Source organism: Rhinolophus hipposideros (assembly GCF_964194185.1).
Source record: "Rhinolophus hipposideros genome assembly, chromosome: 13".
In the NCBI taxonomy this organism is placed as follows: Eukaryota; Metazoa; Chordata; class Mammalia; order Chiroptera; family Rhinolophidae; genus Rhinolophus; species Rhinolophus hipposideros.
In genome coordinates, this window is record NC_138059.1 from 15,252,888 (window position 1) to 15,280,469 (window position 27,582).

The window sequence follows — 27,582 nt, forward strand, 5'->3', positions numbered from 1 at the left end:
TTAAGATGACTTTTCACTTCTTTCAACATCTTTGTATACGCCTTTCAAAAAATTCATTTCTTTAGGAGTTTGCTAAAATAAATTTTATTCACTGATTCAAACATGAACGGTTTAACTTGCCACATTTATTATTTACTAAGCTGTATATTACTACAACTTTTGGAGAAAATATTAAGTATAATAAAAACTTAGAAATTGGATTTCTAAACAAGTTTTGAAATTTGTTTTCTTTTAATAGGATTTAGATATTTTTAATTTTTATGATCATAGCAAAAATTTAATGTTAAAAATGAAAATGATTCAGATCCTACCAATTTTTCAGTTTACTGTTACAGATTTATTTCTAATGCCTGGAAAACAAGTTTGATTGAAAACACTTTAACAAAAGTATTTAAGTGTAAATACTATTTTCCTAGTTGTTTGAGAGCCATTCGCGTGCTTCAGAAGAATGGACATGTGCCAAGCGATCCAGCCCTTTTTAAATCTTATGCAGAATATGGCCACTTTGTGGACATTAGGATAGCAGCTTTGGAAGCAGTTGTTGATTATACTAAAGGTAATGCATTAGAAATGTATGTGCATATCATTTTAGAAAGAAATGTTTGCTGTGTACCATGCAGGTATTTTAATTTTAAATTCTTGACTCACTGATATTTGGTAAATGTAGAATTTGTATAAGAATAAATGAGGGAAAAGAATAAAATTATAGATACTTTTGGTCTTTCCAAGTAGTCAGTATATCATTCTTATAGCTTTAATTACATGCTATTTTTGTGAAATTTCTAACTATATAAGAAGAATTCAAGAAAATGTTGTGCACCTTTCACAAATTTGACATAAACAGGAGCTTCAGTAGGGGAATTAGGCAAGGATTCATGAAGTTGATAAAAACAAGACTAACAAATGAAGACGAGAAAACTACATATTTATAACATTTTCAAAAATACAGAGGAGAAAGATAAAGAGACGAAAATGTAAAAGAATGTTAAGTCATAAAGATTGGACAAGTGGAAGAAAAGCAATATTTTAAGAAGTCAATAGAATACTTTCATAGAATATAAATGAAACTGACCGAAGCTAGAGTCTGATGAAATTTAAAATTTTAAAGTTAAGGAAAAAATCTGTAAGTTCCTAGGACTATCAAAGTCCAATTATTGTGTAACGTCAAAGAGTAATGTGGCCTGTAACCTCTTCAGAATGTGAAGAGTTCAAAAGACAGTGAACAAACGGCTAACATAATGTGTAGGGAAAATTATGATCTAAGATTCTCTCCTTTGCCAAGTTGTTGCTCAGGTAGCGTTGACGGCTTAGAAGTACACCTCCTGTGTGACATTTAAAAACAAAATTCTCAAAGGTAATTTTCAGCTGATCTGGAAACAAATCAAAGTAATAGCTCAAGATTATTGAAACTGAATTGAGACATAGTGATGAGCAACTATACCTGTAAAAAAAAGAGTTAAGCTTAAATATTTGTTAATATGGTTCTAAAATTTAATGCAAAGTTCAAAAATAATTCTTTAAAAATACTATGGAAAGCTAAAAAATAATTTATCTACATCTAAAATTCCAGATTTTAGCACTATAATAGAAGATGAGTAAAGAAGTTAATGTATGCTGAACTTCTCATCTGACTGTGGAAAGAGAGGAAGGGATGAGGGAAGTTCTTTAGTAGATATTTACTAATTTTTACATATTAGGTAGGGGAAAATACAATTCAAATCTTTATTTTTTTTGTAAGTTTATATAGAAATACTTGTTTATAGTTAGAAATTGTAAAAGGGTAAGGGCAATATCTTGTGTATATTTTATATGTTGGTCTAAGTTCAGAAAGGACTCATTTGTTCTTCCTCTTTATTGAGGGTTAAAATATTCTTTCTTTTAAGAAATGATGGTGAAAATAGTGATTTTTTTTTCTTTTACTGAATTTCTTTTTTTAAATATCTTATTTATCTATGAGATGTCCTCAGAAATTTTGCTAAATATTTTATTTTATTTTTAAAGATTTTATTGGGGAAGGGGAACAGGATTTTATTGGGGAACAGTGTGTACTTCAGGACTTTTTCCCAAGTCAAGTTGTTGTCCTTTCAGTCTTAGTTGTGGAGGGCGCAGCTCAGCTCCAGGTCCAGTTGCCCTTGCTAGTTGCAGGGAGTGCTGCTCACCATCCCTTGCGGAACTCGAGAAATCGAACTGGCAACCTTGTGTTTGAGAGCCTGCACTCCAACCAACTGAGCCATCCGGGAGGCAGCTCAGCTCAAGGTGCCCTGTTCAATCTTAGTTGCAGGGGGCGGAGTCCACCATCCCTTGTGGGATTTTGAACTGGCAATCTGTGGTTGAGAGCCCACTGGGCCATATGGGAATCCAACCGGCAGCCTTCGGAGTTAGGAGCACAGAGCTCCAACCGCCTGAGTCACTGGGCAGGACCTTTTAATGAATTTCTTGGCAAGAAAAACATGTAACCTCTGTCAGGTCTCCAGCTTTATTTTAACATTTTACCAATTCATGAAATCTACAAGTCCTGAGATCCACTAAATATGCCAGTATTCCCAACCTCCTCTCCCAAAGTGTATGAATGATGTTCACTGTCACATAAAGAGGAAGATTTCATGAATTAGTACTACCATGTTTCCCTGAAAATAACACCTAACCGGACTGTCAGCTCCAATGTGTCTTTTGGAGCAAAAATTAATATGACCCGTTATTATATTTGTCATATTATATTATACCCAGTCTTATTATATTGGGATGCGATGCGATGCGATGCGATGCAATGCGATGCGATGCGATGCGATGCGATGCCACGCCACGCCACGCCACACCACGCCACGCCCCGTCTTATGTTATATTAAAATAAGACTGGGTCTTATATTAATTTTTGCTCCAAAAGATGCATTAGAGCTGATGGTCCAGCTAAGTCTTATTTTCGGGGAAACATGGTACCTGAAATAGAATAGAATGCCAATATTCTTAGTTCTTTCCTAAAGAACACTAAATTAGTAGGTGTAATTCAATTGAAAGGTAAGTTTAAATGTGATCCATGAATTTTAGATCATTTGAAAATGAAAAAATGGAAAATATAACTTGTTAAAAAGGTGAATGGAAATAGTTAATGAGTCATTTTGTTGGTCAGTTATACTTATGGCACTATTTTTATAATTGCTTTTTATGTTACGTTGAAAAGTTAAGGCTTCTCTTTAGTCTTAAGTGAAAAAAACCACTTTTTTTGGCAAAACTTTACTATATAATGTAGTTGAGACACCGTTGTATCATACCTCTCTATAATTTGATTTAAGCATCAAATTACACAATTTTATTTAAACACCTTTTGTCCATTTAGAGTTAGTCATCTCTTATTTAGGGCTCTGAATAAATTATAATTTGTTTATGTTGTATTTGCCATTGATTTGACTGTAGTGAAAAATGCACACTTTAGTCCTGTTTTGTTTTGGCTGCATATAGCACAATACTTGCAAAATTTACAAAGTGGCCTATTATATAAAAAATTACAAAGAAGTCTACGTCCCAAAGTATAGCGTAGGGCATATAGTCAATAATATTGTAATAACTATGTATAGTGTCAGGTGGGTACTAGACTAATTGGGGGGGGTCACTTTGTAAATCATATAAATGTATAACCACTATGTTGTTCACCTGAAACTCATACAAAATAATATTGAATGTCAACTGTACTTGAAAAATAAAAATAAATTTAAAAAAAGAAAGAAATTAGACAAATATTTTGAGAAAAAAAGAAGAGAGTTGCCTGCAGCCTTCAACTCTGATTGGAAATCCAGCGAAGGCACAGTTCTAAGTATTAAGTGTAAACTCTTTGCTTATCACTTGTTTAATTTGTTATAATTGCAACAAACACATTTCCTCATTTTTATTTTCAGTGGACAGGAGTTATGAAGAACTGCAGTGGCTGCTTAATATGATTCAGAATGACCCTGTGCCCTATGTAAGGTTAGTTTTCGTGCTATAATTTTTTTTTCTTTGGTAAGGTCTAAGGTAAATTGAATTATTTCAGAATATTGTACATGGAGCAAGTCTCTGTTATATTTGAAAACATAGAAATATGTAATGCATTTATTGGTGCCCCTTTTAATTTGCTTTTTAAATTTGATTTGCCTTTAAAAATACATTGTTAGTAAAGGTTATTCTCTAATTTTACATATGATTTCTGTTGTAATTTAAAGAAAAGCTTATGTAATAGTTTGTAATACACATGGATTATCCCTTATCCAAAATGATGAAACCTTTGTACTGATTGATTTAATTTATTTTAAAAGTAATTAAGAGCAATGTTTTAGTGTATATCAGTTGTTCCTTTCTATCTCGTATAAAATCTTAAGTTTTATTAAATAGACTTGGGATTAAAAAATCTAATGTAACACTTTAAAAATTTTAGAAAATAAAACCCTTGTCATGATACAGTAATTATTTTCGTTTTTGTATTCCCTTCTAGTCTTCATTTCTGCTGTTTCTTTTGCAAAGTAGGATGTTTATTGTGTATTTGAATAGGATTAAATTTTTGACCATTTTTGTCTTTCTTTCTTTGCACATAGTAGACACTCAGATTTTTATTTGTTTCAATGTTACGGTTTCATAAAATACAATTGGAAATCTGGAACCTGAACTGGAATCTGAACTGGAAATATACTTAAGGATATATTTCATGATTATTTTTGACATATTTCTTTAATTGATGTTGCTCACTTATATCACCAGTAGGGAACCTCTTAGGCTTTACTTAAAACCATCTAGTTCATAGTTATACTCATAGTTAAAAAAGGTCATCATGTGTTAAAAAGTCTTTAATGGCAGAGAAGTATTAACACACAGCATTTATTTTATGTGTGTATTTTTTGGTGTCTTGGGACATCTGTATATTTTTGTGTTTCTCTGTTTTTTATACGTTGAATAGAAATGCTGTCCTTTTCTCTTTGTCCCATTACTTTTTCTTTTTTTCTTTATTTCATCTTTATTGAGGTATAATTGACATATAACATTATATGTATTAGTCACATTTGCTTTAGAAGGGGTAGGATGATTTTAAAGATGACATGGAATTCTTGTTTTGGAATCAGCATGCATATGATCATATTGTGTCTGTTCCTCACAGGACTTACTTATGAGATGTGATCAAACAATGTGGTGAATGTTTAAATAAAAAAAAATATATTACAGTAAAAGACAGTGCCATTAATCCCCCTCAAAATACTCTTCACTTCAAACACACTTATTCCATCATTCAGGCCACTTTCTGAAGCAGTTCTGGAAGTCCTCTTTCGTATCTTGTACATTCGTGTCTGCCTCAATGTCCTGAATCATTTCGACTTTGAGGAAGAGCCAGAAGTCGCACAGTGCGAGATCCAGTTAATACTTGTAAGGAGGATGAGGACACACCATAATGTTTTTATTTGACAGAAATTGCCATAGACCAGAAGCGATGTGTGACACAGAGCATTGTCATGATGGAGGATGATTTACAGCACACTTTAAAACATACCTTCTCTCAACTGCAGTTCACACCCGACTGCACCGAACAAGTTGAAACTTGTCACACACTGTTACTAAGGTTGGACGTGCCACTTCCCATGTTGAAGATCCCTGCCTTTCCATTGGATGGCACCCGGCAGCAGCATTCGCCGTATTTTGTGATCACAACAGAAAGACTCCATGTCACACATCGCTTCTGGTATGGCAGTTTCTCTCAAATAAAAACATTACGGTGTGTCCTTTCATCCACCTTCTTCACTGGATCTGACACTGTGTGACTTCTGCCTCTTCCCCAAATTCAAAATGATCATGAAAGGTAAACGTTTTGAATCAATTCAAGACATCGAGGCAACCACAATAGTACAACTAATGACACGAAAGAGGACTTCCAGAACGGCTTCAGAAAGTGGCCAGGACAATGGGATAAGTGTGTGCGAAGCGAAGGGGAGTATTTTGAGAGTGATTAATGGCAATGTATCTTTTACTGTAATAAGTTGTTTTTTATTGAAACATTCACTGTATATTTTGATCACATCTCATACATCCAATGGTTTTTCTCCTGAGAGATTTTGAGCAGTTTTTTGGTTTTAATTTGACTCCATTTTTTATAGATAGTGATTAGCCTACCAAGAAATTTCTCAAGTGTCTAGGGATATAACATGATGTTTTTGCTGCTATGAATATGACATAAACCCATGACTTTCTCAGGATTTACTTCAGGTCTGTTCCATATGTCTGAAGCATATGCTTACTATGAATTTTGATGTTCAATCTCTGAAAAATTAAGCATAAGATTCTCATTGTCTTCCATTAAACTTTATCTCTGAGTATTGCTTTTGAGTGTTTAGTCCTTTATAAATATTTCCTTGTACAAGTCTTCTATTACCTATGCTTTAGAGAAAAACAACACTTTTAAAGAAATATTTAATTGCGTAAAGTAATACATGTACAAATCATTATTGCTCTTTTAGTGGTAATTTGAAAGCTATCCCCAGAGCACCCTTTACACTTCATTGGCATGGCTATAAAGAGTTTGTAATGATCTGAGTAAATATCAAGTTTTATTAGTTGGGCCGTACCACTTTGGTATTTGTAGTAACTGGGAAAGCAGCTGGATAGAAACTTAACAACTTTTCTTCCTCATGCAAATTAAAAGTATAACAAGATCAACATGCTCTAAACAGCAGACATATCCACATTTTAAAAGACGTTCTTTATTTGTAATACTGATTTATTTTTACAAATAGATTTTGAGGTCCTTAGGGACAGGAATTGTGTTTATCCATAATGATATGAAAATTTGATGTAAAATATCCGTAACAATATATATTCTCTTTCATATTACCTATCTGTAAATTGCATCTATAATGACATTTCACTTTTTGTTCTCATAGCCTTTCAATAGTCTTTCAAATGGTCTTAAAATTTCAAAGCACAAGCGATGTTAATAGTGAGAATCCACATATTTCAGTTTTACAGACATAAAATTGAAGCCAAAAGGAGTTAAGTAGCTTAAACTACAACTAGCAGTTCACTTTCCTCCCTTCTCTTTCTCAAGTACTAATCCCATTTGTTATTTGTCCACCAACAAATATAAAAATTTCCAGGGTTTACACTTTCTTTAAAGTTTGCTAGCTTCAATAAAAATTACAACCTAAGTTTCTTCCTCCATTCTATCCAAGAGTTTCATTACTCTCAAGTCTTGAATTTCTCAGACCTAGTCCGAGGCCTGGCTTTTACCCCATCACTAAATGCTAGATGACTCCCATAGCTTCCTTGCTTCTCCTTTTCTTTCTCTATCCTCTTTTTGTGGTCTCTCCTACTCATAGCATTGAACATTTTCTTTTTCAATGTTTGTTTTAGTCACATTGCCCTGTTTTTCAGACGACTCCATAATGTGTGCAGGTAGCTGCTCACAGGAGATAAAATGTCCCAATAGCAGAGTTTAGCTGTTATACTCTATAAGGATACTTTTTTATTAATTGGCCCTTCTAAAACCTCAGCTTATTTTGAGGAAACCTTTTTGCAGTCTCCATATTTAAAATGTTCCTGCACATTTTCATTAAAATGCTTTACATGCTTTACAAAGATACCAGAATAATGAAGTTTACATTTATTTTATTATCTCAAATGTAGACTTCTTCTTGACCTATATGTGATTTTGTTTTTTTGCCCCATTTTAGATTTTTATATTTACTGACCAGTTTGGTTTTTTTTTGTAAACTTTTCTGAAGAGAGTAAAATGTTCATTTTAGAAGTAGGATGGGAAACGTTAGTTAGTAATACATGGAGTCAGGTTTTAGAAGACCTCATTGTACACTATGCCAATTTTAGAAAGAACAAACCCATCAGAATTTTTTAGTGAAAAAATAACAGTAAACGTTTAGGATGTAGCATAATGCCTTTGAATAAAACTAAATTTAAACATAAAGCTAGCTCTAAAAAGGAAGATGATACAATAGGAAGGAGGAACTATAGGTAATTTTCAAATGTTTTTATTTAATGGTCAGCAAAAGTTTTAATTTTTTTCTCTTTCAGACATAAAATTCTAAACATGTTGACTAAGAACCCACCATTTACTAAGAACATGGAGTCCCCCTTGTGTAACGAAGCCCTGGTGGATCAACTTTGGAAACTTATGAATTCTGGTGAGACAGCAGTGGCTTTTTCAAAATGTTTTATAATTGGTGTGTTTTCATTTTATTACAGGTTTTCAATACTTATAAAACTGTGGGTGATTTTTGTCTTTTTCCTTTTTTTTTTTTTTAAGTTGGATACTTACTACACTTACCCTCACATCAGTGGATGTGATAACATTTGCTAAGGAGGATATATTCCACAGGGTGATTGAGGAAACAAAAATATTAATTTATGTGAGACTGAAATATTTAAAGAGCTTCAAACACGAACCGGCAAAGTGTTACTGTTGTTTTTTATTTCAGAGGCTACCAAGAGTTAAAATAAGTCTTCTCACCTATTTCTTAGGACATTATATACTCATATGCACACAGAAATGTAAATGAAGTTTGCTGTTTTTACTTAGTGTGAGATGGACAGAAAGATGAGGGCAGACCTACCCTCTGGAATTCTGCACAGTTGTCTGGCTCAACTGTATGTGGCTCCAAGCTTCTGCCGTCAATAAGAAATGCTGGGTTTATTGAAAAATGTCCTGAAACAGTGGCTTTCACAGTGAGCTTTCTTCTTAGCAGCTTTAATAGCAGTTACTTTAGAAAATGAAGAGATGGGCTTTTTCTAGGATCAGATTTGCTATTTTAGAGGTTTGTCGTTAGATATTTTCTGATTCGAATAGAGAACATCCCTGTGGGGTTTTCTACTTGCTTCTTGAGTGCTGTTCTCCTGATTCAGGTAAGCAGGGTTGGTTCTAAAGCATTAATAGAACTGCTAATGTGGACAGGATAGACAGCACTTTTACCTGAGAGGAGAGAGAAGGATTTAGTTTTTTTCATGTATATGAACATTCCTTGCCATTTAAGTGATTGGGATGGGTGGGGTAGCCAAAAGATGAAAGAAAGGTCTTCAAAATGTTGTAACTGAGGACCGAAATCAGCAGCTGTTTCAGGGCCTCTCTCTAATGGAATTGACTGATCTGAAATCGGAGCATTTTTAGTCCTGAGAGGATCTTACAGATCATCTAAGGCATTTGCTCTTATTTTAGGGCCCAGGCAGCTGATTTGCCCAAGATCATCACAGAGGTAACTGGTAATTAAGCAGAAATGATTTTTCCCATTGTATCGCTCAACTTAATTCCACTGTAATAACAACCATTATAAGATTTTATTCTATGATTTTGAAATACAGTGGAGTTCTGATTTTTTATCTTTTTTGTAATTTTTACAGAAGCACTGCTGTTTATTTTTAGTTTCCTTATATCAGCCCTAAATTTTAATACTTGTAAGTCAATTATTTGAAGAAAAAAAACTATCAGGAACTTCCCTCAGGAACAACGTTCATTCCTCTATCCAAACTCAGGGGAAACCGAAACCAAAAAGCCCACATAGGAATAAAAATCACAAAACCCATAGTCTAAGGGTTTCCTGCAATTCAGCGTCCTTCAGTGTGCTGCTGAATCATCCTTACTCTGACTTTCAGAACAAAGAACACCCTTACCTTGCTCATCAAAGTATGCATTTCCATTTGCCTTTTTAAATTAAAATAATTTTCAAATTAAAATAATTTTTGTAAAGCTTGAGGAATTCACACTCCATTGCCTAATTGGTCATCTACAACATATGAAGGTCAGAATGGCAGCAGACCTAATGAGGTGATATATTGATCTTCAAGGTTCAATTTTCTTCCAGTATAAATGTGCCCTAAACCATTCTTATTTTCCTAACTGATAAAAAGCCTAAGAGCCACTCCTTTTCTTGCTACACCCATGAATATATTAGGTTGGTGCAAAAGTAATTGCGGTTTAAAAGGTTAAAAATAATTGCAAAACCACAATTCCTTTTGCACCAACCTAATATATAGATAAGGCTAGCTGCTCTGGCAAGATTCTTTCCCTTCCTTCAGGGGGTTGAGCTCTGCCATCCTTTGTAATAAAAGGCCCAGGAATCTTTTTATACGTAAAATGCTTTGAGGAGGAGAATAATGAATCCTACCAAAAATTTAGGCAATGTCAAGTCGAAAAGTGTCCCGATATGCATATTCTAAAGGAGGGAATGGATTTCCAGTGTAAAGTCCTTACTTTCATTCTGTATCTCTTCTTCCCATTTCTGCATTCTCTGTAGTTTTTAAGATGTAAAACCTCCTCCTGAGGAGCTTCTGCCTCTTTCTCTTGCTTCTAGCAGTGTTATGTATCTGTTACCTTATCACACAATAGCAAAATGGAAGATGTCTCCGATAGGATTGATGAGAGCTCCTTCACAGCAATATAGCGTGCAAAGTGCCTAGCAGAACGTAGTATATTGTACGTACTCTATAAAATTATAATTCCTTCCATGTGGATTACCTTTGCATATAATTAATATAATAATTATCTACTAGAGCAAATCTCATCAGAATCATTACTTTATTAAATTTACCTTCTTATTCTAGTATTTGTTTTTGAAAACCACAAAGCTTAATATTTATGCTGTCCAAAATTTGTGGTAGCAGTTTCTTTGTTTTTTGTTTCTCCTTTTTAAACATTATGGTACTCATTTGACACTGCAGTTCTTGGTCAAAATTAAGTATTTATAGGGTTTATTTTCGTATTTAGAAGAATTTACATATCACTTCTTTTAAATTATCTAGATCATTTTAAATTCAACCCAGAAACCATAAAAATGATCTAACCCTAGATGACATTTCATCCATCAGTCTGTTCTGTTTGATGGTACTGTCTACCTGGGGTGCTGTCCTAGGGAAAAAAAGGAAAGTGAGAAAGAATTCTGGTGTCAGTGTGCTCTGGTCTGTCATTGCTTTGGGCAAGGTATAGTCAGACCAGCACCCTTATTTTGGACATGAAAATGAGACTCATCAAGGGATTTGAAAGAACTTGACTCTAGTTTCTCAACTACTTTAAACTGAATGTCTACACAGGCAGTCTTCTTCTGGTCGATACGTGTTTTACTACTACCTGTTGCCACCTCTGGGGTTTGCTTGTTTGTGTGTGCGTGTGTGTGTTTGTGTGTGTGTGTGTGTGTTGTTTTTTTTTTAAACAAATGCCTAGTAGAAAATATAAAGATGTTTAGCAAAATATTTTCCTCCTCTACAATACGTCCAAGTTTAGAATTGTATTGTTTCAAGTAGTTGTAGGGTTTCTTATCATTTATTTAAAACCTGAAAGTAATAAATCCGGGAGTTAGAAGAATTTGTTTCAAGTGGTAGGGTTCCTGAAGGTTCGTGGAGTGTCTTCCTAACAGGCTATTAAAGAAGAAAATCAGGCAAATTAAAAGGAAGATTTAGAGGCAGAACAAATACTATGTTTTTGTTTTCATTTTATAAAAAAGAATGGTGTGATAAAAATTTTTCCAATGATAAAATTCGTTAGTTCATTCACTGACATTATTCCTGTAACAATTTGTAAGTATCTGTATTAAGATACATCGTTAATAAGGTAGAGGGTTTGCCAGTGGGGCTAGTCAATAGATGGCTCCTTTTAGGCATCATAACCCTTTTTTCCCTCTGTACAGGTTCTGGAACAGTTTAAAATGTATGGATAAATGTGCATATTGACTTTTATTTCTTTATTATTTACTTCTTAGGGACTTCGCATGACTGGAGGTTACGGTGTGGTGCTGTGGACTTGTACTTCACACTTTTCGGCCTTAGTAGACCTTCCTGCTTACCCTTGCCAGAGCTTGGGTTGGTTCTTAATCTAAAAGAGAAAAAAGCTGTCTTGAATCCAACCATAATTCCAGAGGCTATCGCAGGCAACCAAGAAACTGCTATTAATCCAAGTAGTCATGCGCAGCTAGTTGGATTTCAGAACCCTGTAAGAATCACATGTTTACAGAAGATGTAGTTTGATTATACAGAGCTATTGAGAGAACTGCTTCTTTTGAACTGGCAAATTTTAAATCCACTAAGTTTTCTGTACCATGAATTTATCCGGCTGACATTAATTTAACACTTTACAATTTATAAAGTGTTGCTGACAATTATGTAGTGCTGCCAGTCCATTTACTCCTTTTGTTTTGATGTAATAATATTTTGTACTTGAGCATAGACTTTCTTTGAGTAGTATAAAATTAAAATGAATATTTAACCTATTACATATTAACCTATATTGTCCATATATGGTAGTGGCAAACTGAACACAAAGTGCCTTGACTTTTTTTTTTTTTTCTACTTTGTGTAATACTTACCGTGTTTCCCCCAAAATAAGACCAGGTCTTATATTAATTTTGGCTCCAAAAGACACATTAGGGCTTATGTTTAGGGGGTGTCATCCTGAAAAATCATGCTAGGGCTTATTTTCCGGTTAGGTCTTATTTTCGGGGAAACACAGTAGCACGGTTCTAAATGTATGAAAGTGCCTGGCAAATACTTGTTGAATTAAACAAATAAATAATGACGAATGGTAAGGTAAATGAGTAATCTGATTTGGGAGGAGATTATGTATTACATTTTGAAATTTGTATATATGTGTATGTGTTTGCCTTTAGAAAAGTTTTCTTTGTGACTATAGATTATAAAAGTACTAGACTTTTTATAGAAAACCCTTTAGAATACATATCAGTCATTTTATTGTAATTTAAGAAAGTTTTCTAGAAATGATTTTCTTATTGATGACAAAATGTCCCCAATATTTCAAGCTTCATTTTTCACCAATATTTAGACCAGATTACTTGCCTGGCAATTCCCTACTGGTGTTTTGACACATAGAGATTCTCTCTATGCTAGTTAGACATAGTCATTTTAAATTACTTATTCATCTAGAGTTTCTGAAATATAATTGTACTTATTTGTTATAAATTTAAAATGTATCCTCGAGTTTGGGTTATAAAGAAGTAAGACAAATTTTTCCATAGCAAAAAAGAGTCTCATTAAAGAGCTCTTTCAGATCTAAATATTTATAAACCTATAGAAATGAATGTGTTTATAATTCTTATTCATATATGTTCATTTATTCACATTCATACTTGGAGTCTTCAGGATAAGAGGAGAAAAAGACACCAAAAGATAGTATTCTTTTGGGAAAGATCTAAAAGTCCACGTAACTTCCTTCTCCCTTACCCCCACAACCCCCCCGAAAAAAATCAAAAACCAGCAGACAGGAAAAGGTGAAATTTATTGTAAGCCCATTGCTGATAACGTTTAGGCACTGGGCATGCTCTAATCTGCATGGTTGCTATAGCTATTAGTTTTCAGCTATAATATGAGCTGCTTGTCTTCAGGAATCTAATTTTGATCTTGAATATTGCTGCAGGAAGATGGTCACCTTGCCAAGGAAGCATCATGTAATATATCAGCTCATCAGCAGGGAGTGAAGAGGAAGGCTGATACACCACTGGGGTCCCCACTAGAACCTGGTCAAATACTGGAGAAGAATGAGGATAGCAGTAAAGTCAAACTGAAAATCAGAGTAAGAAATACAGGTTAAGCCTGTATTACAGTGTAGGATACTCATCTTCCTATAAATCTTTGTGAATACTTGCAGTGGTTTTTCCTTAGGGACAGATGGGGCAGACTGAATCATAAAAGAACCCAAGTGTCCATCTCAGACATTCCAGTTGATTGTTTAACTTCTGTTATCACGTACTTCTTCTCTGTTTGGGGAGGAACTATGTGTGCACAGTCTACCACAGCTCACTACTTCTTCCCACAACAGAGGAATAGATTTTAGTTGCTGTTACATTTCCAGTCAGCTTCTTTGGGAGGCTAAAAACCACATAATCTTTTCTCTCTCTTAATACTTTTTGAGAAAAAGAGACTGCTTTTCCTTTTAAGATTATTTGGGGGTATATCCTGTGGCCTCTCTGCTACCTTTCCTAAGAGCTAAGTAAGATCCAAGTGTAAAGTGATACAATGGCCCTTTTTCTCCTTTGTTCTGTGTGTGTGTTTTTTAGTTTTCAAGTTCTCAAGACGAGGAGGAGATTGATATGGATACCGTTCATGATAGCCAGGCATTCATTTCCCATCACCTGAACATGCTTGAAAGGCCATCAACTCCAGGTACGGTTAGCATTACTGCAGTCACTGGGGTGATGCACAGAGTTCACATGGTATCACTATTCCAAGGTGGGTAGTGTTATTTTCAAGTGAACAACTGTAAAGTTTTAAAGTAGCTGGTATAAAATAAAATATTAGATTATAACGCATATCAGCAAAGGAATACATTAAAAAAAAAGCAAAGTGTTTCTTTAGGTTTTGTTTTATTTTATTTTTGTTTAATATTTGAATTCTTCTGGATTTGTTTTCCTTAAAAAATCCATTCATCAAATTCCTTCCAATAACTTTAATTCCTTTCTCTCTCTTTCTTTCTCTTTCTGTCTTGTAATAGGCTTAACTTCAAAATAAAATGCTAGATCTATTTTCTTTTTAATAATGTAACCATAATTATAAACATTTCTTGTATAAACATTTCTTGCCTAAAGGTAATGCCACCTGTAACACAGCTACTTCCCTTTTTGCCTGCCTATTTCACATATTGTATCATAGATGTTTTTAAATGTATCTCAAACATCATAATCTTTCTTTTTGAAAATGTTACCTGAGACAGTATTGAGTTGATATACTATAGTTTACCTTATTATTTCCCTGATGGTAGACATTTACATTATTTCTGATTTTTATTTATTACAAGTAATTCTGCACTGCATATTTTCATACAAAAGCTTTTATTTCTTTTTGTTAATCAAATTATGTTCTTACAATAAATTCCCCAAAATATACCATTTCCCCAAAAATAAGACCTAGCCGGACAATCAGCTCTATTGCCTCTTTTGGAGCAAATATTAATATAAGACCCGGTCTTATTTTACTATAATATAAGACCGGGTCTTATATAATTATTATATTATATAAATTATATGTTATCTAATTTATTATATAAATATTATATTGTATAATATAATTACAATATAATATCCAGTCTTATTTTACTATAAGACCCGGTCTTATATAATGTAATATAATGTAATATAAGACCGGGTCTTACATTAATTTTTGCTCCAAAAAACACATTAGAGCTGATTGTCCGACCAGGTCTTATTTTTGGAGAAACATGGTATTATTGGCAAAATGATTAATTTTAGGTATATTATGAGATACTTCAGAAGATTTTCTTAGCTCTTGCTTCATATTGCCAAAATACTTTTTGAAGAGATTATATCTATGTCATCAGCATTTTTTAATTTTCAGAAATAGAGCTTTGATGTAACTTGCATGTAAGTTGTGAACTATGGTAATAAAACAAATATCTGTGAACTGCCACCCACCCTAACTTGTATATTTTACTCCATGCTTTACCCGTTCCCTCTGTGCTTCTTTCCTGATTCTTTTCACTGGTCTTTGCACTACAAGTAAATATTGCGTTGAATTTTCTGTTGTTCCTTTTTTATGATCATTCTGTTGCTTTTCTTTATAGTGTACCACATAGATATATGATCTGTACGTTTACTTGCACTTGGTTTTGAATTTTATGAAAATGGTATTATAATTTATAATTTTTTATATGTCATGTTTTATTATCAGTGTAATAACTTGAAAGATACTTATTAATACACTATAAATGATAATTGTTTTACTTCATAATGCGTTTATTTTATTTTAATTATGACGATTTTTCTTTTCTTCTTTTTTGGGGGGGTACTATTCCTGTTTCTTTTTATTCGAAAATCCTATTCATACCCTGTGCTGTTTGTCTTTTATGATCTTTTTATTTTTGAATGAGGATGAGGTTTTTTGTTTGTTTGTTTGTTTGTTTGTTTTTTAACGTTACATTTGCGCAAAGTCCCTCTTATCTACTATCTACCTTGGTGTGCTTTTTTGTTTATTTGGCCTTTTGTTTAATTTTAGTCATGAGACCTAAATTATTTTTCACTTGTCTAGTAATCTGGGATGCGCTAGTAGAATTTGAGAACTGGCTTCAGGTAGAATATGAGCTTACGATATGTTTGAAAACTGACAGGTTATGAATTCTTTGGCTTTTGTAATTGTAAGAGATCTTAACAATTATTTATCTGTTCTATCCATTTTACAGGTAAGTAAACTTAAACATAAAGATATCAAATGGCTTGCCCTAAAATGACACAGTCAAGTAATAGCCAACTCAGGGTTAGACCCAAATCTTAGACTTTTTCCATGTGACAATTGAAGGAATTGAGACACAACAGATAAATGTCTTACATGGATAATATATCTAATTTGTTGATAATTTGGAATCAGTACGTGGGTCTGCTGACACCTACTATAATGCTGTTCACGTTAGACCATTTCCTAATATCTTCTATAACCCCTAAATTATTTGGATTGATTTGTTGAGTAAATATTTAATGGACTTTATTAGCATATTGAGGGGGGATGGCAAACTTTACTATATGCAAAATTCCACATAAATAATAAAAAATGTGACATGATTTCTGCCCCAGAGCATAGAATCCAATTTATATATTCAACAAGCCAGTCAAACTTACTGTCTTTCTCGAATGTGTGTTGTTCTCAGACTTAAGCATATAGGAACCGTTACAAAGGATTAAATCAAATGGGATCATCAGTAGTAAAAAGTATTATTTTTATTATTAGAATTTCACTCTTGAACTGCTTCTGGTTTTAAAGTTAACTTATAAAAACCTGTCAGGTTTTTCTTTGGGAAATAAAGAAATAAATCCCTGTTCTCCTTTTTCTTTGGCATTTTAGGGCTGTCTAAATACCGACCACCTAGCTCCCGGTCTGCTTTAATACCCCAGCACTCACCAGGCTGTGATGGCACACCCGCCACAAAACCCCCGTGGAGTATGGAACTTGCACGGAAGGGAACAGGTGAAATTATTGTTAATGTTTTGCTTAAGAACAAATCTATAAACTTCATAAGTTTTCTTTTCAATTTATAAAAACAAAAAAGGTAGATCTGAGGACTTGCTTTCCTTGCAACACATTGAATTTATATTATTGAATATACAGACTATTTTAAATGAACGTTTTACTATTTCAAAAGTAGACTACCCCTAGTACATAAAACTTGGAAATAACAGAAAACTAGAAAGGAGAGAAAAAAAAATCATTCCTCATTATGCCATTTGAAGATACCCATTAATATTTTGCTCATTCCTTGCAATGCTTTTTCTAAGAATATTATAATATGAAAAATGCCAACTTCAGTAGAAACTATTGAATCTGTGCCTTTATACTTTTGTAAAATAGAGAAATCAACCACTTTTTTGATCCTCCCACTCTCCCTGAAAGTTTTACAGTTGGTCAATCCCTAAGATTTGATGCTATACTAGGAAAACTACCATGTTCTATCTTTTAAATTGTACTAACTGGGCTTAACTTTATGAAAGGTAACTCAGTTCAGATATGTTTATTATCGATACTCCTATTTTTATATTGTTCTTTTGCTGCCTACAAAGAGAAGATTATAATCCAAATGAAGAGTGAACATTCAGTGCTGACGAACAAACATTCAGCCGTCAAGGTTTAGAGGAACAGAGAGTAAAAAACAAGATACATAAGCAAAATCATTTTTAAAGAATAGTTTTTCCAAAACTCATTAGTCAGACTTTAAAATTTCAACAGATGGGTTTTGCTTATATAATATGAACTGGGTTTTTATGATATAAACAAGAGTAACTGTTTATTTATTTGAGAGACTTAGGGAATTAACTGTGATTAATAGGAGACTTCAAACAAAAGCAACAAATCAAAATATTTTGGTGTTGAGACCCCAGACTTTTGGGTGCTTATATCTCCTCATGTGCTCTATGCATTCATTGTAATAGATTCACAAAATGTATTTCAGAAGGAAATCAGCTGGAGACTTTAGAACTTACTTTGATAAGTGAATTTTGACATTTCTTGGCCCTTGCCCGTTTTGTATTCTCTTGGTTCATTTTTGGTTTTGGTGTAATTATGCTTTATTATCATTATACTTATTGAAATTTTACTGGACGTGAAAATTTTTCTATGTTTTTAAAAATTATAATGCTTTGGATGTTTCAAACCTGTTGCTATAGTTTGAGAGTGATACTTCTGCCTGCCTTTCTTGTCTTTAATAAAAATAAATTCTGTCTAAATTCCAACAGTCAAATGAATCCCTATTCTAGAAGATAATCTGAATACGTTTGTTTGGTTTTTCTTAGTTATGTGGCACACTAACCTATGTAGAAGCAAATCTTAACACCTTTTTGTGCCACCAATGAGCCTTTGTGTTATTGTCCCATATTGCTTTAAAAAATACATTTTTCCTCTTTTTTTGGAATTTCTCTTTGCTGTCTTATAGTTCTCGTGGCATCGTGTAGGAAGACGGGATGAGATACAGGGCTAGTGGTAGGGAATAAATAGCAAAGCTTTAAAATTTTAGCTTTGGTTGTTATCATTGTGGGACCCTTTTATGTCATGAGGCAAAAATGTATACCAGTATGTTATATACAGACTGATTTGAATGTATTCTTTAACGTGCCTTTGCACGTTCTTTACATGTATTTATGCTGTTCGGTACCTACCCTGTGACCACTGACCAAGTCTTAAAATTTACTAGTGTGACCAGTAGAATTTAGAAAACCTTCATTTTACAAATGCTAGTGTTCCAAATGTTTATTTATACCTGTTTTTATTTTGCAATTCTAAATGCAGTTTTCCCTTAGACACATTGTTGTATTTGATAGGTAACTTTCCCAGACTATCCAACAGAAACCTTTTTAACTTATACGTGAAGAACAGAAGTATCAAACCTAGCCACTGCGTGTAGCAATATTGCTGAGAGGAGTACTTTTAGCTCCATCTTTTGGAATGTCAGAAGTGCAACTTTAACCTAACCCAAGTAAAGTTGGCAGTAAAACAGGAACGTCTTCTCTTGTGGCCTCTCTTGTGGCCTCCCGGCTAGAGCTGGGAGTCTCCTTCTGTGGAGAGACTTAGCCTGGGGTTGAGAATTGGGGGTTCAGGAGAGAAGGCATAGAACAGCGAGTGGTAAGGGAAGCTGTGATCTCTCTTCAGTCTTCAGGGATTCTAGATTAAAGTCCTCAGGTGGGTTTTGGGGGCCTTATTCAGCTTTTCCAATTGAGGCATCTTTTATTTGGCCTATAGAAGTGTTACAAATTTTTTTGAAGTGGTTGACTAAAAAATGAAGAGATTACACATAAAAATCTGGATTTCCAGTTTCTTGTGGAAAAGAGTTAATTAACTGAGAGGCCTTTTTAGGCAGGGATATGCTTTTTATTTCATTGATTCCCCTTGTGTTGCACCTGTAATCTGTATACTCATTTATGCTGTCTCCTTCAGTGCAACGCTTTGGAGTTTGGACCTCTGCTTCCGTTATTCATGAGCAAGTCTGAGACAGGTGCTTTAGAGCCAGGAAGCAAAATGATAATTGAGAATTGGAATGAGTTGGCAATGTCATCTGGGAGGGATAGAAAAGGAATGTGGGTTTTGGTCCCATAAAGCAGGGATGGGACCGGTTTTGGCTTGCTTTTTAACCTTTCCCCCCACCTCACCCCCTAATTTTCTGTTTCCTTGCATATGATAGCAAGAAGAATACTTCAGGGGTACGAATGATACATGTGTGATAGGTTAAGCCATTTGGAGTAAGAAAGGAGAAGTGACGGGTGTTTTCCGTCATTACTGTTTCTTTTCCTTTCCTGAATCCAAGGAGGGGAATTTGGAGAAAGGGCTATATGGTTTCCTTGGCGATGGGTTAAGCATACCATGTCCTTTCTTCACCACTGCACAAGCCTGAGGTGGCTGCAGGGGTTGCTGTGATAAAGTGGAGAGAAGGAATGACAGGAGCAGGAGTGGGGGGAAATCCCTAGTGGCTTTTGTGGGGGTGAGGAGGAGAGTTCCAGCAACTACCTAGCTAGGGCTGCTGTATTACGTAACGCCTTCTTGCGTAAGGCAGCAAAACACTGTTCTGGTGTATGGAATCCTTTTTAAAAAAAGCTTGAGAGGCCTAGAGTTCTTTCTTTCGAAACTCTAATATGAAAAACAGACTTTGATCTTTTTTCTTAAATTATAACGATATAATTCTACACTTTTATAGTGATCTAAAGAGTTCAAAGAACAGACTTCACACTTTTCCTAATGGAAACTGCAGATTCCGTGTTAAATTTAGATATATACCTAATTCAAATGAATTTAAGAGAATTAGCCTGTTATTTACCGCCTGTTATCAGCACTTTTATCAGATGGCTGAAAAGCTTCCACATTAGGCTTATATTGAGTACATCTTTCTGTTTGTTTTACATTTGTTAAATTGACTGCAGCTAATCCTTATCCATAATGCGGTTTATTAGGTCTCTAGGAAAAATTTTATGGTGGGCAGAATAACAAATCTCAACATCTGTTTTGTTCTTTCTATATAACATGAAATAGAAAAAATAGAATGTGAATTGTACATGTATCTCCTTTTTCTTATATATCTGCTATTCTACAGTAGAAACATATTTCAAGTTACTGAAAGGCCTTTCATTGGCTTAAAAATTAGTAGTGCTTAACCTTGGGTGGGCCTCAAGTTCCCAGGCATCTTGTAAACCCCTGAAATATTATGTGTGTAAGTGTTTGTGTCAGGGAGATGGTATTTTTCTTAATGGAGATTCTATTGATGACCTCATTATGCTAGGATGAAAGTAAATTCATGTGTCCCAAATCTGACTCTTCATACAACTCCACATGAGAAGGAAAGTGCACTTTCTTAATCACCTTGGATTAGACCTGGTAAAACTCAGGAAAGATAGAGATCGAACAAAAAATACACATTGTCTACAATAAATGAAAAGAGCTAAAGATTGTTGATGGTGATCAAGTAACATTGGGTTTTATCAGATGTTCTGTTGTTCCAAATACTATTCTAATGAATATTACAATATGTCTTTGCACATATGCATGAACAACACATTTGTGGGATAATTTCTAGAAATGAATTTTCTAAATCAAAGAATATGGGCATTTAACATTTTAATGGATGGTGCCAAATTCCCCTCTCCTTTTTAAAAAAACGCTTTATTATGGAAAACTGAACTCCTCAGATTAGTATAATGAACCCCCATGAATCCATTCCTCAGCTTCAACAGTGATCATGGCCGGTCTTGTGTAATTTATACCCTTACTCATTTTCACTCTTCTGAATTATTTTGAAACAAATCCCACACATCATTTTAAATAATTCAGTATGTATCTCTAAAAGATAAGGACTTTAAAAAGTCATAACCATAGTAATGTTCTTATATTTTTAAAAAAATGGATTATTTCATATCATTAAATATCCAGTTATTGTTTACATTTCAGTTGACTTATAAATGCCATTATTTTTATATTTTTAACAATTTACTTGTTTGAGTCAGTGTTCACATAAAGTCTACACATTGCAGTTGGCTGATACATCCTTTACATCGTTTTAAATTTAAAGTTTCCAGTCGATCTTTTTATCTCTCTTCCCACACCCCTTTACAATGTACACGTATTTGTGAAAGAAATCAGGTTTTTGATCTGTAGTTTTCAAGTCTGTGTTTTGCGAATTGTATACCTCTGGTGTAATTAACATGTTGGAGTCCTGTATATTGCCTGTAAATTTGTAGTTGTAGCTAGAAGCTTAATTGGATTCAGGTTTCTAGATGGTGGTGAGCTCTTCAGTCTGGGAGCACACCATGTCTGGTGACTCTGTGAGGTTAGTCATGGTGATGTTCAAGGCCTCAGCGCATTAATTCCAAGGGTTGTAACATGGTGACATTCTAATTTAGCTTTCCATTTTTATTTATAAACTGGATTGTTTTTATAAAGCTAAATTCCCCCTCATCTACTGTTGCCCAGTAATATATATAGGTCATAAAGGGAAACAAAGATAAAGGCTTGATTCTCTGTTTACTTAATAAGTTTTAAAAATAATGAATTGACTAACCAGCATCCTCCCGTGTTAACAGTGAGTTCCAGCCCCATACAGTTATTATCCTTACCAGTATTCAAATTGTCCCACCTCTGGACAATGAGAACCTCTTAAGTTGACTCTTGAGTCTGTTAAGAAGACTTTATCTTCCTTTCTATTTATACCAGATGTTTCATGCTCATCTTGTAAATTATCTGCGCAGACCTGCAATCAGCCATTTGTCCTTAGGAGCCCTGGTTCCTAATACCTTTAGCCTTGGCTCTAGCTAATCCATTGTCTTCTTAATAAAGACTTCATACAAATTAAGAGAAATGTAAGATTTATAATCAGTCAATATATCTTTAATGCAAAGTATAAAGCCACTAGACAAGAAATTGGTACTTTGGAAATAGTTATAAATAAGTATTCCTTGGAAAAGAACCCACCCACGTGCACTCATTTGTCCATTTGGCAGTTGCCTCTGCTGGGAAGTACGTTTTCCAATATAACTATTGGCTCTTCTGCAGTCCAAGTAGTTTGGCAAGTGTTTAGCATTAATGATGATACTTCCCCCAGTTCAGAAAAGGACCTCAGACTCCCAGTGTAGTGCAGACAGCCAATTGGAAAGCTGTAGCGCCTGTTGATAGTGACTAAATAATGAGATAGGTGCTAAAGGAATTTGCTCATGAGGCTTTGAAGTTTCTTCTTACTTCTCCTCATCACCTGGCTATGTATTCTGTTTGATGTGAAACTATTTCCCCATGTTTATAGAATTGTGACGGTATTCATGTAACTCATTTTTTAATCTAAATTAAAATCATACAGTGGTATATTTCACTGATACTGTAAATCAGATATCCTTCAATTTTTTCTTTTTCTGAAGAATATCTAGGCACCAATTAATTGCAAAAGATATAGATCCCCAGACTTGCTTCTATATAAATAATTTCTTTAGTTTTTGTATTATAATAATAAGTGATAGCTTTACCCAAGCCACATGGATATGAAAAACATAATTTTGTGGTAGCTAAATGTGAATAATCTGTGAGGACAGGAACTTTGACTCGTTCACTTGCTCTAAAACTTGGACCAGTGCCTGACGCGGAGAAGTACAGTAGTCAGTCAGTACTAGCTGAACGAAAGATCTATGCTAGTTTCTGTGCTTTATCCATCTGCCTTCAAAATCGGTGACCTTCCCATTGCATTTAGTTGGACTAAGTGCACCTGATATTCTATTTAAAAAGAAACACAACAATTACAATTCTGTTGCATTAATTCATTTGTTTAGCAAGCTTTGGCAGGGGTGGGGAGGTGGGATGGAGGGTCTGCTAGGTACTGTGTGAGATGCTGGGATACAAAGATGAAACAAGACATTCCTTGTCCTCAAGGAGTTAGGAGTCTAATGGCAGAGACCCAAAGATAAGCTGTGCTGCACTGTGAACCATGCTGTGTGCAGACGGGCCGAATGGCTCAGAGCACAGATTGTGCTGGCGGGCTCTTTGGTTTTGTAGCTCAGATCTGCTGGTAACAACGTTGGGCAAGTCAGTTCCTCTGTGCCTTAATTTTCTCATCTTTATTATGTTGTGGGAAAATGAAAGAACTATGGAGGGGGCTGTCCAGTTTGGGGGAAGGGTCCCCCCAAAATGACATTTGAGCTGAGTTTTAAATTATTGGAGCCTAAAATGTTTTGTTTGTTTTCTTTTTCTTACCCCTCCTTTAGGTTAGTTTAAACTTGACTTTCTTGGAGAATTTTGCCTCTTATTCCCTCCAACTCCCACTCCCATGTAATTTACGTCTCCTGTTTTGCTCCTCCTTTACTCTGTTTTATCTTTTCATTACTCACGTGTACTTATTCCATTTCATTCTTCTTTGCTAGTTTGTAAGTTGCAGGAGGACTGTGGTGTGTCCAATTCATCACCATTTTCTCTAGTTCCCATGTAGTTTCTGCTATTTGTTAAATGAATGTGTGAGCCAGAGAAGAACTATGGGATGGGTATTCAAAGCAATATGGAATAGCATTTACAAATACGTAGAGTTATGAAAGGGCTAGCCTAGAGGGCATAGAAGGGAATAGTGGAAAATAAGGCTGGAACGGTAGATTCAGGACAGATTATAAATTGTCAGTAAAATTAGTTTGGGGGCTGGCTTGGATCAGAATTAGTGCTGAGAACTTTTTAAAAAAGAGAAGAAAGGACTGCATTGCAGTCCATTTTAGTGAACGCGTAGTTTTTTTAGTTTGGATTGAAAAAAAAACGTTTTTTTCAGAAACTGTTCCATGGAAATCCACGGAAATCCAAGGACTTTGGCGTTTAGTCTATTGGTAGAAGTAACTGAGATTTTTTAAGCAGACAGTGATGACCAACTTTGTTTTTAGGAAGGTCACTGTGAAGCAGGGAGCCCCAGCCTGAACACTACTGGCAGGTTGGGCATGAGAACTCGTTGTTGTAGGGGCCGCCCTGTATTTTATGTGGTGTTTGTTGGCCTCGCTGCCAGTAACCCTTCCTCCCCCAACCCCACCCCAGTTGTGACAACAGAAATGTCTGCAGACGTTGCCAAATAACCCCGTGGGGGCAAAATTGCCCCTGGTTGAGAACCACGCCTGTGCAGCTGTGTAAGGTATGAATTAGAGTATAAGACACTTCAGGCCAAGAAACCAGTTAACAGGAGACTAGTACTGTAATCCAGGTGAGGTGAAGTTATTGGAATTAATACAGTTGCAGACAGGGTAGGGAGCAGACTTGTGAGATCAACAAGATTTGGTAACCAACTAGATCTATTAATAGAAGGGGGGATGGATCTAAAGTGTTTCTCAGGCTTTCTTCTTAATTGCCTGCATGGAAAGCAGTGACATGAACCTAGGATAATACAGAAAGAGTTGTTTCTTAGGGTGTGGCCCAAGGATTGTAGAGTGGAGGAAACGATTCTTATACACGAGAGTCAGAAAACTACTGTTGTAGATTCCTGGACAGAGAGAATGTTAGAAATGGAAAGAACTTTCAAAGACATTTGATGCATATTTTAGGTGAAATAAAGAGGGATGAAATGTGCTGAAGGTTAACAGAACCTGTCCTAGAACACAGGGCTCCTAATTCTCAGGGGGTTTTTGTTTGTTTTTATTTTTAAATGGCATTACTCTTGTCTTTAAATTAGAGACATCCCCTTTGTAGACTCCCCGCCTTTTCTGGGTTTCTTAAGCTAAGTATACTGAATAATATAAGGATAGTTCACTTTGCCTATCCCCAGAAATTGTCTTAAGGAACTACAGGAATTGGAATTTTCACTGAGATCATGAGCAGTAACTAATGTTACATGTCTTTGTGTGTTTAATTATTGTACAGGTGGCACAGATATAGTACTGCCATTCCCCGCTCAGACCTTAGGGCAGAACTGTAGTTGAAGGAGCTATGTTTTCATGGACCAATATGGGTCTCAACCTGTAACACACCTGTGTACTCATTATCGTTGCTTCATTGTACTGTACAATATTGAACACTAATGTTTAGAAGATGGTTTGGTGACACAATGGTGTAGATCATGATTTGTATAGACTGTAAGGGATTGAAATACTCAACTTCCTGGCCACAGTGCTAAAAACTTAGTTGTGTGTCACCAGTTGGATGTCTTACTTAGATACTTCTCCTGTTTCTAATTATTCCCAGGGAAGGGATAAACATTTAGGAATCGCTCTTGTCTCTACTGTCATCAGCTCCCTCTTACTTTCATCTCACTTTCCTTGTTATCAACAGGAATTCATTTGGGTGTTTTTAATCTTGAAGGTAAAGAACAGTCACCTTTGGAGATGAGTATTCTGCATCCAATCGCAACAACTCCACTCTCAGTGTTTTCTAAGGAACCTACATTCTCCAAACACAGTGACCACCATCACCACCACCACCACGAGCACAAGAAAAAGAAGAAGAAGCACAAGCATAAGCATAAGCACAAGCGTAAGCACGACAGTAAGGACAAGGACAAGGAGGCTTTCACTTTCTCCAGCCCCGCCAGCGGCAGGTCTGTCCGTTCTCCTTCTCTCTCAGACTGAGAAGGGGACAAAGGACACCTTTCCCTCGGTGTCCAGGACAATGTACACAACCAGAACTTTGTCCTCTACAAAGAAGGATAACGGGGGGAAAAAAGGGGGTCTCTTCTAAAAATTCAGAATCCAGTTAAGTGCTAAACATTTGATTTACATTATTTATACAATTGAGTTGTAATTAGGAAAACGTGGTTTATAGTTTGCACTACACCATTTCCTGCCTAACACACGCCTACACACACCCCACCCACCCACCCCAAACCTCTTCCTACGAGCCCTCATTCCCACCCCTCACGGTCTCCATGTGCACTGCCAAAGCCAATTTTGTTTTCAAGCCTTTGATGGATGTTATCAGGCAAAAGTTATGTTTTAAACAGAAGCGACTGCCAAATCTGCGGTGAAACCACTAGTGACATATTACATACCACCATTTGGAACTACTGAAAAAGGCTTTTCCTATAGAATCTTCTCTCTATTGCGTGTGTGTGTGTGTGTTAAACAGAGAAACTAAATACCAATTTCTAAACAAGAATACCTGATATTTTCCTTTGCCCGAAAATACTGAAATTTTTAGAAGCAGCATTTGAAAAACAATTGAATAAGTCTTTTGATAATGCATTCAGAGATTATGATGTTGGAATTTAACAGAACTACCAAATCTGTCGTTCTCAAATCACGATGTTTAAATTGGCTTTTTTTCATTAAGTGTAAGTGAATATATGTTCATACATAAAACAATTTGCTAAATGTGGACAATATACACACCCAACACATATTCTAAAATTATTTCTATATTACCCAAATTATGGTACCTTAAAAAAGTTTATATACTGTTTATTAACTTGGATATGGACAATTAGGCCCTCATGTGAATATACCATAAACATTTAAAAACATATGAAATCTTTAGTTTTATACTTCAGTAGTTTGTATGTTTGTGTGTGTTTTTATTTCTGAATTTACCGTGTGCTTTCTTTTGTTTGTTTAAAAATGTTTGTCATCCCTGTTGTATTTTTTATCATTTCCCTCATCATTAGGAAGTTTGGAAGATACTTCTTCCCAGAATAGATATTTTAAAAGGCTCCCATAACGTTAGATAGACTTTTAAATATACTTTTATTTGCATTTAACTTGTTTAATAAATAACTTTTTAAATCGATCATTCTGCCTTTGTATCTTTTTACATTTTTTGCTATGTTTCTCTGTGTGTATGTAGTATACCTATCCACAAAGTTTGGGGAGAGCGCTGTAGATAGGTGGGATTTGATCTGGCCCTGCTAGGAAGAATGATTTCAGTAGGCAGAGATGTGGTGATGTTCTCTCAGCAGAAGATACAGTATTTTCAAAAGTGCAAAGCAAGGACATGTTCCCTAATTATAAAGCAGTGCAGTCGGTTTGGAGTACAGGTGCAAAGGGAACGTGATCAGACACTGAAGGGACTAAATGGCAGTTACTTGAAGAGTCCAATTAATTGAGTGTTGGCCAACTGAAATTATTTTTGGAAAATGGAATGTTTTATATTATAGTGTGCAGTTATACCATATATAGAATTCCCAACTTTGAAATAGTAAGGATGCGTTTCAAAAAAATT

At 34.9% G+C, this 27,582-nt stretch overlaps 1 protein-coding gene across 5 annotated transcripts in view; it reads left to right on the forward strand.

The window, feature by feature from the left end:
• Positions 1-27,151, forward strand: part of TAF2 (TATA-box binding protein associated factor 2) — a 70,890-nt gene extending 43,739 nt beyond the window's left edge. For 2 of the 5 annotated variants that reach the window (XM_081071059.1, XM_081071058.1), the window contains exons 20-26: positions 417-556; positions 3,891-3,960; positions 8,035-8,144; positions 11,706-11,935; positions 14,013-14,118; positions 16,804-16,926; positions 25,732-27,151. In XM_081071059.1, the coding sequence (XP_080927185.1) occupies positions 417-556; positions 3,891-3,960; positions 8,035-8,144; positions 11,706-11,935; positions 14,013-14,118; positions 16,804-16,926; positions 25,732-25,997 (1,045 nt within the window). In that variant the 3' untranslated portion in view covers positions 25,998-27,151. Of the gene's footprint in view, positions 1-416; positions 557-3,890; positions 3,961-8,034; positions 8,145-11,705; positions 11,936-13,372; positions 13,529-14,012; positions 14,119-16,803; positions 16,927-25,701 lie in introns of all 5 variants that reach the window. The other 3 variants (XM_081071055.1, XM_081071056.1, XM_081071057.1) reach the window with 3 other exon arrangements.
• The last annotated feature ends 431 nt before the right edge of the window (positions 27,152-27,582 follow it).